At 36.8% G+C, this 17,296-nt stretch overlaps 1 protein-coding gene across 18 annotated transcripts in view; it reads left to right on the forward strand.

The window, feature by feature from the left end:
• LPIN1 (lipin 1) overlaps window positions 1-17,296 on the forward strand; it is a 71,489-nt gene that overhangs the window by 42,936 nt on the left and 11,257 nt on the right. For 16 of the 18 annotated variants that reach the window (XM_015276089.4, XM_004935773.5, XM_040697900.2 and 13 more), the window contains 12 exons: window positions 175-301; window positions 1,898-2,207; window positions 3,183-3,276; window positions 4,553-4,740; window positions 5,835-5,928; window positions 7,138-7,207; window positions 10,067-10,159; window positions 11,428-11,504; window positions 11,947-11,994; window positions 13,557-13,701; window positions 15,227-15,375; window positions 16,663-16,749. In XM_015276089.4, the coding sequence (XP_015131575.2) occupies window positions 175-301; window positions 1,898-2,207; window positions 3,183-3,276; window positions 4,553-4,740; window positions 5,835-5,928; window positions 7,138-7,207; window positions 10,067-10,159; window positions 11,428-11,504; window positions 11,947-11,994; window positions 13,557-13,701; window positions 15,227-15,375; window positions 16,663-16,749 (1,482 nt within the window). The remainder of the gene's footprint in view (window positions 1-174; window positions 302-1,897; window positions 2,208-3,182; window positions 3,277-4,552; window positions 4,741-5,834; window positions 5,929-7,137; window positions 7,208-10,066; window positions 10,160-11,427; window positions 11,505-11,946; window positions 11,995-13,556; window positions 13,702-15,226; window positions 15,376-16,662; window positions 16,750-17,296) is intronic. The other 2 variants (XM_004935771.5, XM_015276093.4) reach the window with 1 other exon arrangement.

Genomic DNA, 17,296 nt, shown 5'->3' on the forward strand with positions numbered 1-17,296 from the left:
AAATGTTTTTCCATGCTTTCATACTCTCTCATTTGGCTGATAATAACCATAAAACTTTGAATACTTTGGACTGGTGCATGTCAGTTTGTAAAATGTTTACTGTGTCATGGTTATTTTTGGTTTTGTAGCATTTCTGTAATAAGTACTACTTCTTTTTTGTTTATTTTTCTTCAGCCTGTCAGGCTCACGTCCTCCTACTCCTCAAAGTGATTCAGAATTAGTCAGTAAACCTACAGACAGGAGTGGACTAAAGAATCCACACATGCACTGGGCATGGGGAGAGCTACCACAGGCTACAAAGGTATGTGGTGCGATCAGTTTAATTCCTTGCTGGCATCTGTTGTGCTTTGGGCAAATGTGCTTATTTTATTGCAGGCTCCTGAAGGAGGAAGAGATCCCATTTTTACATAAAACTGTAAAATTTTATGTAGGAAAATTGCATTTTTTTCCTAAAAAGCCTTAGATGCAAAGTAGGTGCTTGGTGTTAGCAATTTGATTCACAGAATTGAAAAGTGAATCTTTCTGAATTAGACAACATCTGCAGTTGTCCACAAATCTTCACATACCCAGATGTGCTGCTTTCCAGATGTCCAGCCTGAGGCCATCTGGCTTTTCTGAGTGCCCTGCTAGATGGCAGGATATGTGGTGTGCTAGCAGCATTGTCTGCCAAGCTGCGCAGAAGCCATGTGCAGCTGAGTATGTTGCAGGTCAGGTGTGTCTGTCTCCTTATGAGAGCTGCTGAGTCAGAGCATTCATTCAGGACAAGAGATTGAGGACTTGCACCTGCCTGCGGGTGAGAGAAACAAAGATGATCGAATTGTTAAGGTTGGAACAGGTCTCTAAGATCATCTAATCCTGTTGTCCATCAAACCATGTCCCTAAGTACTACATCTACCCTTTCCTTAAATACTTCCAGGGACAGTGACTCTACCACCTCCCTGGACAGCCTGGAAGAAATTATTCCCAATATCAATCTGAACCTCCCCTGGTGCAACTTGAGGCCTTTCTCTCCTGTCCTGTTGCTAGTTACAAGGACATGTTGCAGCTATGGGGGCACAGAGGGTGCAGCTTTTGGTTCCTTCTGCTGAAGGCTGGCTTTTCTGCAGGAAGGACTGTGGGAACAATGGGGACAGGAGCAGAATAAAGGGACAGAACCCAGGCTATGCAGGCCAGTGAAGTAGGCCTTGCAGATCTTATTCCTGGAGGCTCTTCCCTTTGCAATCCCTGTCTATGTCCCTAACCAAGCTATTCTGAATTTATCTGGCCGTATCTGAACTGGGAGTTACGCTTTGGATACTGTTCATCACTTTGTAAATGTTTGCTTGCTCTGACATGAAGGTTATAGCAGCCATATAGCTGCTGTTGTTGGAGTACAGCTCTCTTCTGTAAGAACGCCTCGTGTCTTGCACTCTGGGGAGATCTAGAATTGTGCCTACAGAGTGTTGAAAAATCTTAACCTGGAGTATTGATGAGTGTCAGCAAGCCACATCCTGTTCCCTGGGAGCATCCTGATTGTATGAGGACTCTAGTCAAAAATGTTTGTCAGGGTTACTTTCTAAGGCAGAGCTGTAGTTTGTGCTGAAAGAGAGGAGGTCAGGTGGGAGCTGTGATGTGCACTCACACACGTGCGTGGGAAATGAGGACTGCAGAACACACTGTAGAACAAAATTTTCCTGGACCTAATGCTGCTGCATTATGCTATATAGATATACTTAAAAGCAAGTAGCACAGTAGAAGGCTTTTGTATGTTGTAGCATCAAATTCAGTTATTTGTGGCTTGCTGACCATGAGAATCTGATCTTGCGTTGAACAGAACAGGTGAAACTATTGCATTTTTTTAAGAGCTTTTCTGTATAGCAGTCTGTTGTTATTATTATTATTATTTTTTTTCTTATAGGCAAGTTCCTTGATCAAAGCTAAGGAACCCAACACAGTAGATGTAAATCCTTCAGAAAGCACTCACTTTCGGGTCATCCAGAGTGCTCCTATAGAGGAGTTTAATGGCGTGTCTCCTCTACCTGCCCTTGGACAGACAGATGCAGCAACTGCTGATGAAACTGAGCCCTTGCCAGCTGAGACAAATAAGCCAGAGACAGAATCTGCAGGAGCAGCTGTACCATCATTGCCTGCCAATGAGGAAATAAAACAAGCTGCTGCTTGCTCAGCCCAGGCAGTTGGCAAGACAGATTCCCCTTCCAGAAAGAAAGGTAAAACTGTTGATTCTTCATATTTACATGTGTGATTTTGTCTTTAAAGTTCGTGGTGATAAAGCACCCCGTTGCCATATAAATTAATCTGTGCCCTTAGGATACTTTCAAACCTTGAAAGGAATAAATTTTACAAAGAACCCTCAAAACCTGAGCTGCTCTCAGTGTAGAAGGACAGAAGTTTTCCTTCATTGGGTATTTTTGGCAAGGCTGCAAAATTTTCTTTGAATTCAGAGATTTTGTTTTTGGCACATACCCACTCTAGATCTGCTGATTCGCTTACTCTGACCACTTTCAGAGTTACTGTGCGTGGCTGATAATTGTTGAGTATCTCTCTTCTTGTACAGTGATGTAGCATGTATTTTACACAAACAATAGATTTGCTCTAAATTAAGGTACTTTGGCTCCATGTGAGCAATTTTAGTTATATGTTCATAGTGTTCACCTTGTGTTGAATTTGTGAGATGTTTGCATTTTTGGGATCTATAGCTATGGTATTTTATTACAAGTGTTAGTCTTCACGTAAAACATACTTGCTGACATAATGTTACGTTTTAGAGTTCTTGATTATCCTATAGTTATGAAAACTCTGTGTAAGCCTGGTTTGTGCAGGTGTGTTTTATCAGGAAACATACAAGTCTATAGCAATTTTCCCAAACTTTTCAATGTCTTTGAAGTCAAAAAAGCCCAAGTTAGTGACCAATAGTTTGTGATTCCCAGTGGTTTCCTCTGGAAGAGGAAAGCTGCAGCATATCTCAGAATTAGTCCTCTGTTTTCCCATTTGTGTGTTCCAAGTGCGAGCAATGTATACGAGCAACTTGTTTTGAAACGTTAGGCAGTACCATTTTATGCAACTGTAGTTCACAAACTGTTATGACTTGTCTTTCTCAATCCTAAAATGAATAGCTAAATACCAATAACAGTTCAGACTCAGAAAAGACTTGTTAATTGGCTTATTTCTACCATCTCTTACAGACAAACGAAGCCGGCATCTTGGTGCTGATGGCGTCTATTTAGATGACCTTACTGACATGGATCCAGAAGTTGCTGCACTTTATTTCCCCAAAAAGTATAAATCGTTTGCTTATATTTCTGCTGTTTGTATAGCTTTCTTCCTCTTGTATGGAGATCAAATTGTTCATGCCAACCAGATGAGGCCGCTGCAAAACAAAGTTTTATTTTCCTTCTGTCTTCGCCTCAATTTGAAGAAATGCTGGGGCTTTTAGGTGGCTTGGTATTTGGGCTGAAGAGCTGTGCTCAAAATTGATGCTCCGTTTTGGTCAACCAAGCATCATATATTGATTGCAGATAGTTATGTAATGTACACTGATGTTTGTGGGTGTTACTCACATGCCCTGGGAGAACAGTTGGCCATGGGAGATATATATATATATATATATATATATCTCCATGTCCTTGCTCATTACTGAGAAGACTGTAGTTTACTGTTAACAGCATAAAACTATTGCTCTTATATTGTTCTACTGTGGGCGATCACCTAAAAATAATATGTTAGAAAATCATTTTTTAATGATGCATGGTAGACTTTCTTATAAAAGTATTTCATCCCAAACAAACAAATTGGAACTTTTTTCAATCTTTATCAGAATCTCTTAATGTTTCTCGTCTTCTTTGTCCATCACATTCTAGTCATTTGACTAAAGTAATTGAGCAACAATTAAAGTGGCTTTCATTTCTCATTTTTTTTTCTTGTTTGCTTAAAATCAGCTGTTGTAATACTAGTGTTTCAACAGAACAGGGAAATATTAGAATATGAAGGAAAAGGTTGGATTGCAGATTCCGTTCTCAAACGCATTCATATAAATCTGGCATGGCAAAGCAACTTGATGAGCCTGCGTTTCTTGATAACGATCTCATCTATATACGTTTGAATTTAAGAAATAATACATAACAGTATCCTCTTAAAATTTTCAAATCCTAAGCTTATATATGCTTATATATGCATATTCAATATGCGAAATATTTATATACATACCTGGCAAATGTATGAACTTTGTTTGGGAACAATTCTCCTAATGTAAATTTTGATTGTAGCAGTCTCAGTTGTCCACTAAGCTTTTACTGTATGTTATTTTCCCTTTCTCTTGTAAATAAACAGTAGCTATACATGAGTAGTTAACGAAATTCAGTAGAGGCAATCTAATGCTTAGGGACAAGTGAGGTCTATGCTACTTCATTTAAATTTTATGGCATAAGCCAGCACATTTATTTCTCTTTATTCTTAAGCATGCATCTGATCTAAACAGTCTGTGTTGAAGGGAGAGAATTTGGGAATGGATATGTGAAGAATGAATGTCTGTTCTTTTTTTTTTTTTTTTTTCCAGTGGGGATAATGTACAAAACAGAAACACAAATGACATAGGGCCACGGTCTGCCACTCATTCTCCACAGTCTTTTGGGAGCTCAGGCGCTGACAGTGGTGTTGAAAGCACCTCAGATGGAACCAGAGATTTGCCTTCGATTGCCATCTCTCTCTGTGGAGGCCTCACGGACAACAAAGAGATAACCAAAGGTATAGATGGATCCGCGATACAGGCGTGTGCTCTCAACCAAGTTTGAGCATCCTTGATCAAGGGAGCAGTGCCCTCCTGTGGCTGTACATAGGAATGTATTTAGAAAGTGCTTCCTGAAATTAGAAATTTCCTAGCCTTTTTCATAATTAGAAGGTCTTTATCGTTTTACTATTTTAACACCTTTTAATAATCGTCTGTATGCTATATTTTTGAAAAGTGTGTATCTGTTTCCTGGCAATAGTGATTTTTATATCATAGCAGTGTAAATGGTACTTTTGTTGCTTGGTGTAACTTATAGCCAGGAAGTACTCTGCTGTCCATGCTGGGAATGAAAAAAGATGGTCTGGTCTGTAAATGGCAACAGCTGCTGTACCTTCCATTTTTCGTGTGACTCTTGAGAAAAATCACTTAAGAGTGTTCTGTGCTTTAAACTTTCAGCTGCATACGGTGAAGATAAATGATTGAAAACATGCAAATTCTGTGATAACATGGACTCATAAACCCATGAGCCCGATGTTATGCTGACTGCTGTTCAGAAGCTAGTTATTATGCATTTTGATTATCTTGTAATTTGAGTTATGCTTGTTATTCAGATCACCTATAAACTGTGGGGATTGTGTTGAAGGAGTTGCAGGTAGTGTAAAAGGTGCTTGTTCATAGATGGTTTTTATTTTACTGTAACCTGTGTGAGTGATCATCACGTTTTTGCTGATGGGTTTATGCATATGTAAGCCCACCAGGTCCTAATCCTAATTTGGACAAAGGGTCAGTAACAAGCATGAGGAAATATTTCCCTACTTTCCTTAGAAGCCTAATTTTCCTTCTCCCAGTTCTATCCTTAAGCTTTTCCTTAGCTTGTATTTTGAAGGGGAAAATACCCAGCAGTACAGAAAGAAACCCTCAGTACCTTCTGAGATTGAAATTTCTGAATGTCTTGCTTCTATATTTCTACTAATATCAGTACCTTAGCAGTCAAGGGCAAACTCGGAGGGTGAAAATAATATGTTTTCTTTTAGACTGGCCCATCCCATGGGGAATCTACAAATGCATGACTTTCATTTGCTTTTTTTTTTTTTTTTTTTTTCCCCAACAGAAGAATTCTTAGAACATGCAGTAACGTATCAACAGTTTGTGGACAATCCTGCTATCATTGATGACCCTAACCTTGTGGTTAAGATTGGAAATAAGTAAGTATATTTCCATTGAGTAAGTAAGGATAAATAGTTCTTACTGTTGCAACAAAAGCTCTGCTGTGGTACTTCATTGTGTTAGATCAACATCACGATAGCCGAAAAATAGGTTTTGAACTTCTGTAGCATGGATTCATTTAGAAAGACACTGCTTTCTAGTGAATTCATGCTTTTCCTTCCAGCTCTCTCTTCTCCTTGAGGCTAAAGTAAAGGGGAGCTTCAGATCACTTGCCACAGCTACCTGACATGATCTGAATTTCAAGAAGCTAGTATTAAAAGCTAATGGTGTTCGTTCTCAATTGGTAGAGTAAAAATGAAGTAGGATGTGAACTTGCTAAGGCTTGCCTTGATCCAATTTGAATAATTAGTATTTTCAGGGTTGTGACATTCTACTTGCAAACCCTCCGTATGCAGTACACTGTGTTGATAAAGCTGAATATTTTTGCTAATATGCCTCTGTAGAAGCATCATCTTTTCCAGATCTGTCTGAATTCACCCACTGAGCATGAGACTTCTGTTTCTGGAAGGCTAAAGATATTTCATACATTTGTGTTGCTGAGCAGTGCAGCACTATGGTCTATGCCAGATGCAGCTATTTGGAGGATATTTTAATTTTACAGCCCCTTTCAGCTAGCGTCTTCTGTTTAGAGTAGAAGAGAGAGATGATGGCTTTGTGCTGCAGTTAGAATTTAAGCTACCCTTAGTTATAGAAATTGCTCATATAAATCTGATGTACTTAGTGCATCCTTATGCGATAGTTTTTAATCACATTTGGGATTGAGTATGTGATGACCTTCTCTCCTCCATCAGAGAGGAAACAAGGAGGGCAGTCGTTTATTTCTCTTCTGCCATATATCTCTGATTTTTGTAGGTAACATTTACCTGCCTACCGGTGCTCTGGAAAGAGAGGATGATATTTCTCTATTCATACTACAGTCTATAACAGTAGTTGAGCTGTGTTCAGCACAGTATAGTAAAAGTTTAACATCTTACAAACTCAGATTCCTAACGTTTGTGTAGTGACTTAATGCAAAACCAGTGAAAGCTGCCTGTTAAAAAAAAAAAAATAGCTCATTTGATAATGAGGTATTAAGTGCCTATGCTAAAGAAGCTTCACAGGTTTAACCTACTATCTGATAAATACTTGATTGCGTATTGGAACTTTGGGATTACTAAATAAAGTAATTGTCTTTCTTAAATGCCTAGGTACTACAACTGGACAACAGCTGGTCCCCTTCTGCTGGCAATGCAGGCATTCCAGAAACCTTTGCCAAAGGTGAGATTGAATATGAAGGTTGATCAGAGCCGAAGCTGTGATGTTTTGCTGTTTATTAAGGCATATCATTAACTAAGGCGGAGAAAAGGGGTTATGTTATAAAGGCATCTGTATTCACACTAAACCATTCACTTAGTCTTACTTATTTAGATCTTAGCATAAGCTAGATTTGGTCTGTGGATAGTATTTACTTTCTAAGCTAAGATCATTACAAGTATTTTGAACTTGATCTCCTTCTCCTGTTTTCCTGCATTAATACAGATTGTAAACATAAATTAGATTGACTCACCTTAGTGTTTACTGTATCTGAACGCTGATGACTTGCTTCATTTTATCTTTGTACAACATATATTAGCAAATAAAAATTGAAGTCAAGAATTTTGACCTTACTTGAATATGACTTAAGTACTGGACAGGGAAGGTCTATAGCTTGTTAGCTCTCCATTTCTCAGTTGGTCATAACCAACCCAGGAAGGCAGTGACAGATAGCTAGGACTATGTGGCAGCTGTATGGTTGTTTATATTAAACACACTGATGTACTTAGTCCAGTTACATGTGACCTAGTGCTGCAGAGATGATCAGGACAGAAATACATGTCACTGTGACTATTTATAAAGGAGTATCAACACTGGCACTAATTTGTACCCTAGTTGGCCATGGATTTAGTACCTTTGTAAACTAAACTTTACTTCTGTCCCTTGCAGCCCTGCATGTGTGTTTGTATTTAATCTGTGTGAATTCTTTTGCCAAAACTTGAAGTAATACTCTACTACTATGTTCTTTCTGTCTTAGTGCCATGTTACCTATAGATGCAGACAGGCAATATAAAATCATAGAATTTCGCAAGTTGGGAGGAGTGCATAAGGATCATTGAGTCCAGCTCCTGATTCAATACATTAAACTGATCCTAGAAGTCCTAAACATCTGATAAATCAGGCTTGAATTTCAGAGTATCGCAGAGCTAGATATTTTTGTGTTTTACTGCAAATATTCTAGTCATCATCAAAGCCGTGATTCATCCCATCGGCACATATTGCTCTCCTGTGGCGATACAGGTAGTTACCATAGGGTGTAGGGTAATTACTTTTTTACTACAGGGTAATTCAATATTTAGATGCCTGATCCAAATGTTTTGTCTTTAGCCTAGGAAGAGTAAGTAGAAGCAATAGGTATGAAATACTTTTTCCATTAAGGGGAAATAGCAATTTTTTTCAACAATATTATGGTTACACCATTATTCATACAGGTTATCAGTTATGAAAAGTCTTTCATGAGTGTGAAATTCACTGTTGTCTTTTTTTTTAATTCACTTGCATACTATTATCTTTCTAGACAACAATTTTCATAGGGTGGAGAAGCTAGTACGTACAGTTGGCACAGTCTGTGTGATTGGAAAGGCTTAATAGTCTAAACTGTACTGCTGAAATCACAATTACTTGTTTATGCTACCAGTCATTCTACTGTTTTTTTAAATTATAGAATTAAAGAATAAAATAAGAATTAAATAAGAATTTTGATTTGCTGTACTAATGCAACTAAGGTGTTGAAATACTAAGATACTTCATCAAAACAGGCTTTATGAAGTGATTGAAAACTCAAGTTATTGCAAAAAAAAAAATCACTGATGTTCTGCAAAATACACTTAAATACATGCTTAACTGTCAGCGTGTACATTATCTAATTAAAAATCAATAGTACATCTGCCTGAAGTTGTCCATATGTTTGATAATCTCTTTAAACTGTAGCCATTGTTCTCAACAACTGTGTTATTTTCTCAGTAGCTCCATCTGCACTTTAATTTTTGTGTCTGAAAAAAATTTTTGTTCAACTTCATTCCTCTGTCACTTCTCTCTTTTTCTTTTCTCTTTTACTTTAGATAGTATAGTGAAGGAAAAGCTGTGGAAAACCTGACAAAAGGGATGTGCTGTTGTACTTCTGCATAACCTGAACTCAGCCCTCTTTCTTAACTGCTAGCCTTTCTTGGAATCAGTTCTGGGTTGTTTTTTTTTTCCTTTTCACTGATCAACAGTGCAGTTTTATTTCGATGACTTCGTTTACAGTAGAGGCTATCATCTCATCATAAAACCTGTGGCTAAGCTATTCTAGGACTTACTGAACACTGTAGCCACGTTTATTGTAGTATTTCCCCTTCTGTTTTTTGCTCGCTCTCATGGTTGGATGAATTCAAGTCTTGTTATGGTACATAAATCTCTCTAATCAAAGTTATTGGAAGAGACTTTTTTTTCTACTAGGATCCAGTATACACAGTGTTGAAATTAGCAAAGGTTTAAAAGAAAAAGCACAAAAAGACTTAATGTTGTCAGTCAAGTTCATGTCATCATGCTAACCTCATAAAAACTAGTTATTTCCTTTCTTTTATCCTAGCTGATTATGAGTTATGTACTTCATAGTTATTCATAAATGAAAATGACCATCTTGCATGCTGTTTTTTTACTGTTTTCCATGACAACTCTTTTAGGAAGTGATCTTTTTTACTCATTTGTTTGTTGTGCTTTTTTAAAAAATATAATTTGCACTAAGTAACGTAAAAAACAGTAGCTTCTCCATTCTAGGCATTATACTAATACCTATTTATGCTTTTTTTTTTTTCCTCCTTTGATTTTTGTCCTTATCATTTTTCTTTTAAAAATTCCATAAGTATTCATGCTTAAGTTACTTCAGAGCAGTGCTGGATACCATTAGATTTTGCTTTAGTAGAATTTATGGTCCGCAGACAGTATGTTTACTTTTATTCTGTTTATTATCAGTTAAAATTGTGCATTTGCACTCTTTCATTTACATATATCAGGTTGTCCTTTGTTTTGGTTTGTTTTTATGTTACCATCCATTTATCACAGGCCACTGTGGAATCTATAATGAGAGACAAGATGCCCAAAAAAGGTGGAAGATGGTGGTTCTCCTGGAGAGGGAGAAACAGCACTATTAAAGAGGTAAGTTTAAGAAGCAAGTGTTGGGAAGGCTAGGTACCTCCAAATTCACCCCTCAGAACTTTGCTTCGGTACTCACTTTGGCTGAGGATTTGCACGTTAAAAGTCATTTGAACAGCATCTAAAGTCTGACTTCAGAAAGCCTTTGATCAAACCCTACCTAAAATTTTTGCTTGCAGTATTTTGGTTCTGCTTTTTTTTTTTTTTTTCCATTACACATATGGGGACAGTGTTACCTAACAAATTATATCTGTGTCTGGGAGCCTAGATTTGAAGAGGCGTGCCATGTATATTTTGCCTACCTTTCTGCAGTTTTTGTTCACAGTTGAACAGAAATATTTATGATTAGAGTGCGCTGTAAAGTTCAGTAAAACCTAAGATGGAAAACTTACATTAAAGTTGTCTTAAATTTCTTTTCTGAATATTAGAAGTTTGTGGTAACAGCCTTAAAGCCATGAATGAACATTAAAGCGCAGTGAAAAAGGCAAAATTTTATATGAAATATTGATCTCCTGTCTAGACATGTTTAATCTTTAAGGGTGGCTAATAAAACCACTTCATATTCATTTATACTATTGAAGTGTTAGTACTTGGGGGAGATATATTTTTATGGTTGTACCTCAGTAGATGAACTCTTAGCTTTTCTTGAAATAAGCACTGTACTGGTCTGTGGATATGAGCTTTAGAGCCTGAGATTTTAGTTTCCATAGTTTGAAATATTTAGAATTTCTTTCTCCGTGGAAGTCTTTGGTTATCTATAAAGATGTAAATGGACAACGGGAAGTTTTATTGTTCTTTGTTTCTCACAAGTCATTCACTACTCAAAAATCTTTCTTCTGGGAAGAATTGGTAGGACATAGCATCGACTCAGAGTAAAAAATAATGTGGAATGTTTTATTGGATTAAAGATCTTAATTCCTTGAAAGATAATCCTGTTATTTTTCCAGATGCTTTGGTTTTCAAGTGAAATCTAGCTATTTGTGATGAATTGAGTAGTTTGATCCTAGAACTTCGAGAGTGCTAGCTATGTGAAATCTGAGTTCTGTATCTATGCAAAACTAAATCTTAATTCTTCTTCTGAGTTTTATATTTGCGTTAATTCTTTTGCACAGCCTCTATCTTTAAAAAAATCCATGCAATTTTACTTTATCTACTATTAAAGAGGGAAAAGGGGGAAAAAAAAAAAAAAACTGTACTTGATCTTTGCATATAACTTTTTTCTTCTTTAACCAAATCTCTATGAATTTGTATACTTTCTTGTATTTTTATAGGAAACAAAGGCAGAACAAGGTATGAGTGGGAGTAGACTTAAAGGAGAAGACTCTTCACAGATGACCATGGCAAACAGGTATCCAAGAAGTTCTCTCTACCTGAAATGAGCAAGAATTATGGTTTAAAAGTGAAATCAGGCTGTTTCTATATTTGAACCAGGGAGTACTGCATGAAGTAAATATTTGATTCAGTGAAAAGTGAGAAGTACTGCGTGAAGTAAATATTTGATGCAATGAATAATGAATTGTATGTAAGTGCAGATATCAAGGCTGTAACTATGGGAAGGTTGCAGACCTTGCAAATGTGCTTTGGCATTTCTAGCTTATGGTTTGGCTGGTAGTTCAGTGATATATTCCAGCCCTTTGATAAACAATAATTGAAGCAGTTCTGCAAAACTATATACATCTCTCTGGAGTTTTCAAGGCAGCATCATAGGTTATTTGAGGTTATTTTCAGTTCCCATGTGCTAAAATTCTGATTTATGGCTTGACACTTAAATTTCTTCCTGTGTACCTTAGGAAGTTCAGGAGCCTATCACTTCCCAGGCTTATTTTCACACGCAATAGGTAGGAAAGTTTCATGTTTTTATTTAATTAATCCTATTAAGAATTGCAGAAATCTGTTCATTCTCATGCTCCAAATTAATCATACAGTATAGCTAGAATCTCTGCCTCATGAACACTCTGTATGATGAGTCTTAGTTTTCCCCAGAAACTGAGGGGATGAGATAACCAGAGGCAGCTCTCCTATCTTGTACCTTTGCCGTACATCCAGGTAGGACTGTAAAGACAGCTCGTATATGTTGTGCTTAGAACTGAAGAGGGCCATATCATACAGGTTTAAATATGCTTTATACTCACTATGTGAAACTCAAGGGTCACCATGGTAGAAAAAAACTCAGTGGCTGTAGTTTTTTAAGCCGTTGCATTCCAGGAAAATGGGCTGTAATTCTTGACTTGCTTGCCTCTGTTCTCTGAGTTTGAGATCTACAGAAGGACTCAGAAAGACTGAGTTCCCTTTTTTGATAAGTGATGTTTAGATCTGTTATCTTTTACGTGGTTGCTGAAAGAAAGGCTTTAAAGTGGGATTAGGATTTCAAGCAGACAGAATTCTGTAGTTGGTGCTCTTTGTTTAAGTTTTAACTGATCTAAAAATCTGTCATTAAGAATTTATTGCTTACAAACAGAGCACAAGTGGGATGTTGAATAAAGCTTTTGAGATGTGATGTTACAAAGGATAATAAGATGGATTTTAAAATATTGTTAGTCATGACTTGTACCATCTTGACAATGGGTCAGGACTTCCTGACATCAGAGAACATCCAGCTGTGATGGAAACGGGCCCAGTAGCTGGTTATTTTAAAGATTATATTTGTAGGATCTGAAAGGATATTTTACCTGCTCTAGGTGACAGTTTTGTGTACTGTAGAAAAACTTTGCCTCTGTCTAAAGGAGCTTAATCAAGTGTTTTTTCGTTTTCACTTCATCCTGAATGAGGTAATCCTTCAGATCATGGAAAAGAATAGCCCAATAATTGCTCATAGAAAAAGGAGGAGTTTTTTGATGATAAAATTGTAATCACTTGATGTCATATCCTACCCATAAGGGAGGGGAGGAAGGATGACCAGATTCCCAATTTTTTTATTAACTGCTAAATTACTTTAGGGAAAACAAACAAAAAAGCACAACAAAACACCAGCACAGCAAGCTTCTTTTTCTTGCAGTGAGAAATGAGAGTTTTCTGTAGTTTCAGTATTTTTTTAATATGTTAAAGAAACAAATGTATGTAAAAATAAATATTTACCACTGATTTTTTTGAGTCAACATAACATATTAATTAGTCTGTTAAATTTAAGTGATGAAAACTAGCATATAGACAAGTGAATCACAGGATCATAGGCGTTGGAAGGGACCCCAGGGGAATCCAAGTGTTAATGATGGGGAACGAGCATGAATGAAAATTCAGCACTCCATTGATAAATTTAAAAGCCCTGCTGTGAATGACCTCTTGTGAAACAGGATCAGAGAATCAATAACTTATTTGGTGACTCACTGTTAATGCATTTTTAATGGATACTGAGATGCATTTACAGACATGATAGCATCATTTTCTGTGTGCACTGTTCCAGAATAAAAGATGAATCTTCTTCGAGCGATGAAGACCCTAGAGCTGCCAAACAAAACCTTGGGTCATTACAAGCCAACTCGAGTCATCTCTCATTATTGTCTGGAGTCAGTTACAAAAAAACACTTCGACTAACTTCTGACCAGCTTGTGAGTTGGTTTTACATCTTTGTACTGAAATGTTATTTCTAATACAACAAGAACAATACTGTTATCCAGACTTGCATGGTTTAATCATTTCTTTTTCTTACATTTAATCCGTATTTTTTTTTTTTCCTTTACAATATTTTTAAAGCTATCTTTTCTCTTTTCAATATTGTACATGAATGCTCCTTCAGCAAGTGCTGGGGTTCAGAGATTGGGAGCCCATTTAGACAAATACCAAAATTATTTTTGAAACGTGTTTTGCACCTGGGTATACTGGAACCACATCCTTTCTGCATTATGTATAAAGTTTGTGTCAACCCAGAGGTCTCTTTTCTGCCCCCACCCTCCTGTTAATAAACAGACAGGCATTCTTACGTAAGTACAGTTCTTCGTTAGTAACTTTTGAAAGAGCTGCTTGTGCACTCACTATGAGGCCAGGCTATTAATTTCTTGGGAGCCAACTCTCTTCCTATGTGACAGACACATTCCGACTAATGGTGACAAAACTGTTACTGTTCTAGGTTTCGCACGTGCCAATCGGATTTTGGAAAAATGGGCTACTTTAGGGAAATACTTTTTTGTCATCTTACCTACAGCCAATTACTTTTCTTGAGGAAACCTATATGAGAAGTACAGCATTCTGCAGCATATTGCTTACTGCCTAAATAGTTTGAAAGGAATGTTGAATTTTTCCCAAGAGATGAATGGAATGTGGTTGTAACTTCCTATATTGGGCAGAAAACAAGGCCTACACAAATATATTACTGGCTTAAAAATATATACAGCCTTTTCAGATACAGAAACCTCACAGTAATTAGCAGAAGCCGGAACAACTCTTAGACTGGATTCTTCATGAAACAGTAGATGGAACTCATCAGTTTCCCATCAGTTGTTCTGCATTCACACCTCTGTTTTACATATTAACTCGTTGAACAATTCAATGGAATATAACTAAGAACACTTAAAGCATGTAACTCCTGCAGGTTTTGTGAAAATGAGTGGTTGAGCCTACAAAAACAATCAAGTTAGTAGTCTCATGCCCAATTAAATCCCTGAGTGAAAGGGAAGGACAGCAAGGTGGGAAAGTTAAGGAAATTTGGAGACTGAAGGGTAATAGATGGGTTATTATAGACTAGAAATGTGCTAATGTGGATCCGTAGAACATAAATCCTCACTTAAGCACTCTGTCATTTTCACTGTTCATGGCACTCCTTGTTACCCATGCTTCTCTCTCCATATCTTTATCACGGTATGAAAAACCTTCCATATTCATTATTGCACGTGAACCTTTCAGGATGCTTTTTCATATCCTTTACCATGAATCAGAATTTTTTTCATTCTGTTCCATAAATCAATGCTTCATGTGCGCCATACATGACAAATCTCTGCTGACCTTACTTAGAAAATGACTCTGCTGAAAGCAGTAAGGTTGTATGACCAAAGCAATGGCCATCTGTAGCTTTCTGTTTGCACGATGTCCATTTCACATGCTCAAATTGTTGATAGTCTTGCTGGTAATGTGTTGCAGAAAAGCTTAAAGCTGAAGAATGGTCCCAATGATGTGACTTTCAGTGTTACAACGCAATATCAAGGTACTTGCCGCTGTGAAGGCACCATTTACCTATGGAATTGGGATGATAAGGTTATTATTTCTGATATCGATGGAACAATTACACGGTGAGTTTATAAACGGGGAGACTATTTGCCTCTGTCCGTTGTACTAAATCAAAAACAGGGTATTTTGAGGAAAGGAGTCATGGTATTTTAGTATTTTGTGGAGTCTATGTTTTTTGTTTGTTTTAGTTTTGTTTGTTTTCAAACACTGCAAGACTCTTTGTCTAGAATCATTATTTCATAAAAAAAACCATGCTATAAACACTCTCAATTCTTCACTTTTTGCTGTTTCATTATATCATTTATGATATTGTGGAACACCCTGCAATACTATTGTAAATGATATAATGAAAAACCAAAAAGTGAAGAATTGTGTTTATCTTGTTCTGTCACACTTATGAGGTACAATAGATGCATTAAAAAAAAAAAAAATGAACAAAAGGATTTCTAAAACTAATCTGGGCTGAATTAAAATATTTGATTTGAACTGGAGCTTTTTTTTTTTCCCATTACAATTAATCAGTTGAAGGGCAAACTGTTTTTTGGCTGCCAACGCGAATTAGTTCCTCTGCCTTTTTTATTTTCTTAAGTTTCAGCAGACTGAATGAGACCTACTCTTTTCTTTGTGGTTGAGCTGACTGGACAGTATCTCTTCACCTTACAGTACTATTGCGAATCCTAAGCCATTGCCAAATCTTTTCTCTATAAGATGCAAGACACTTAGGGTGGTTGGATTTCTTGCTATGTATCCTTATAACAATTAATTTAGTGAGGTGCTCAGTTGTTTGTACTTTTAAATATTATTCTATTGTAAATAATAATTTTCTTTTATGTAGAGCGGGAAACATGTTGAAACTAGTATAACTATATATGACCAACTGCCAGATTGGTTATTTCTAGAAGTTAGAATGTTATTGCATGCTTGCAGGTTTACAATCTTACCTACATTATAGCTAGATTTGGTTTATTTAGAAAATGTAAACCTCAAAATGTGTACTTAATACTAACTGGTCTATTCCATAGGTCTAACTGGTAGTCTATATGCTGTAACTTCCTTCTTAACTTATGGCTCACTAGCTTATCTGAGAAAACAGGTCTTGGGGCACTAGGCTGATTAAAACAGCACAGATGTATCAAGACTGTCTTGAAAGAAAAGGGAATAATTGCACCCTCTTCTGATCGTAATCAGTACCTTGCAGAAAACAGAATTTTCTTGTACAGCTAGGTAATTTAATTAGGGGGAATTGTATTAGCCTCATCTGTTATTAGTTAAAAGCAGTAAGTTTGTGGGTTTTTTTGTTGTTGTTGTTTTGTTCTTCATTTCAACTACATTGTTCTTCTTTTATTCAGGTCAGATACTTTAGGTCATATTTTGCCTACTCTCGGCAAAGACTGGACACACCAAGGGATTGCAAAGTTGTACCATAAAGTGAGCCAGTGAGTATTCAATAAATCTGTTCATATGTCTGTGACTTGTGTGTGTTTATTCATTTGCACACAAAAGTTAAAATCTTCACAGACTGTTATGCTTACAGGTTAAGAGAAATCTCATCAGTATCTCTTTGCTTACACAGTGTAACTGTCTGCTGTCTGATAGCCAGAGCAATACCTGCTTTGTGATGCCAGGAGCAGAAATCTGCCAATTAAATGGGTAGCAATTATTCTCTTAATCATCCCAAACAGATACAGTTCATTTCAGAAAAAAATGTAGTAATCTAAATAAGTTTTATAGCTTCAGTAAGTGGAATTTTTTGCAACCTAGGAGTTGAAACACCATTAACATATGAGACCTTCCCATCTCTCCTAGTTGAGGACATTGCAAAACATCTAAGGACTGTTTAGCTGAGGGTGGTCACTGTAGGTGGAGTTCTTGTCAAAGCTGACTTGCTTGGAAGTTAGGTGGCTAATCTAAGCTAATTGCATAGTTGTTTGTCTTTTGAAGTGGTGAGTAGCGAGACACAAGTTTCTTTATCTGTTGTGCAAG

The sequence above is a fragment of the Gallus gallus genome, chromosome 3, assembly GCF_016699485.2.
Source record: "Gallus gallus isolate bGalGal1 chromosome 3, bGalGal1.mat.broiler.GRCg7b, whole genome shotgun sequence".
Classification (NCBI taxonomy): Eukaryota; Metazoa; Chordata; class Aves; order Galliformes; family Phasianidae; genus Gallus; species Gallus gallus.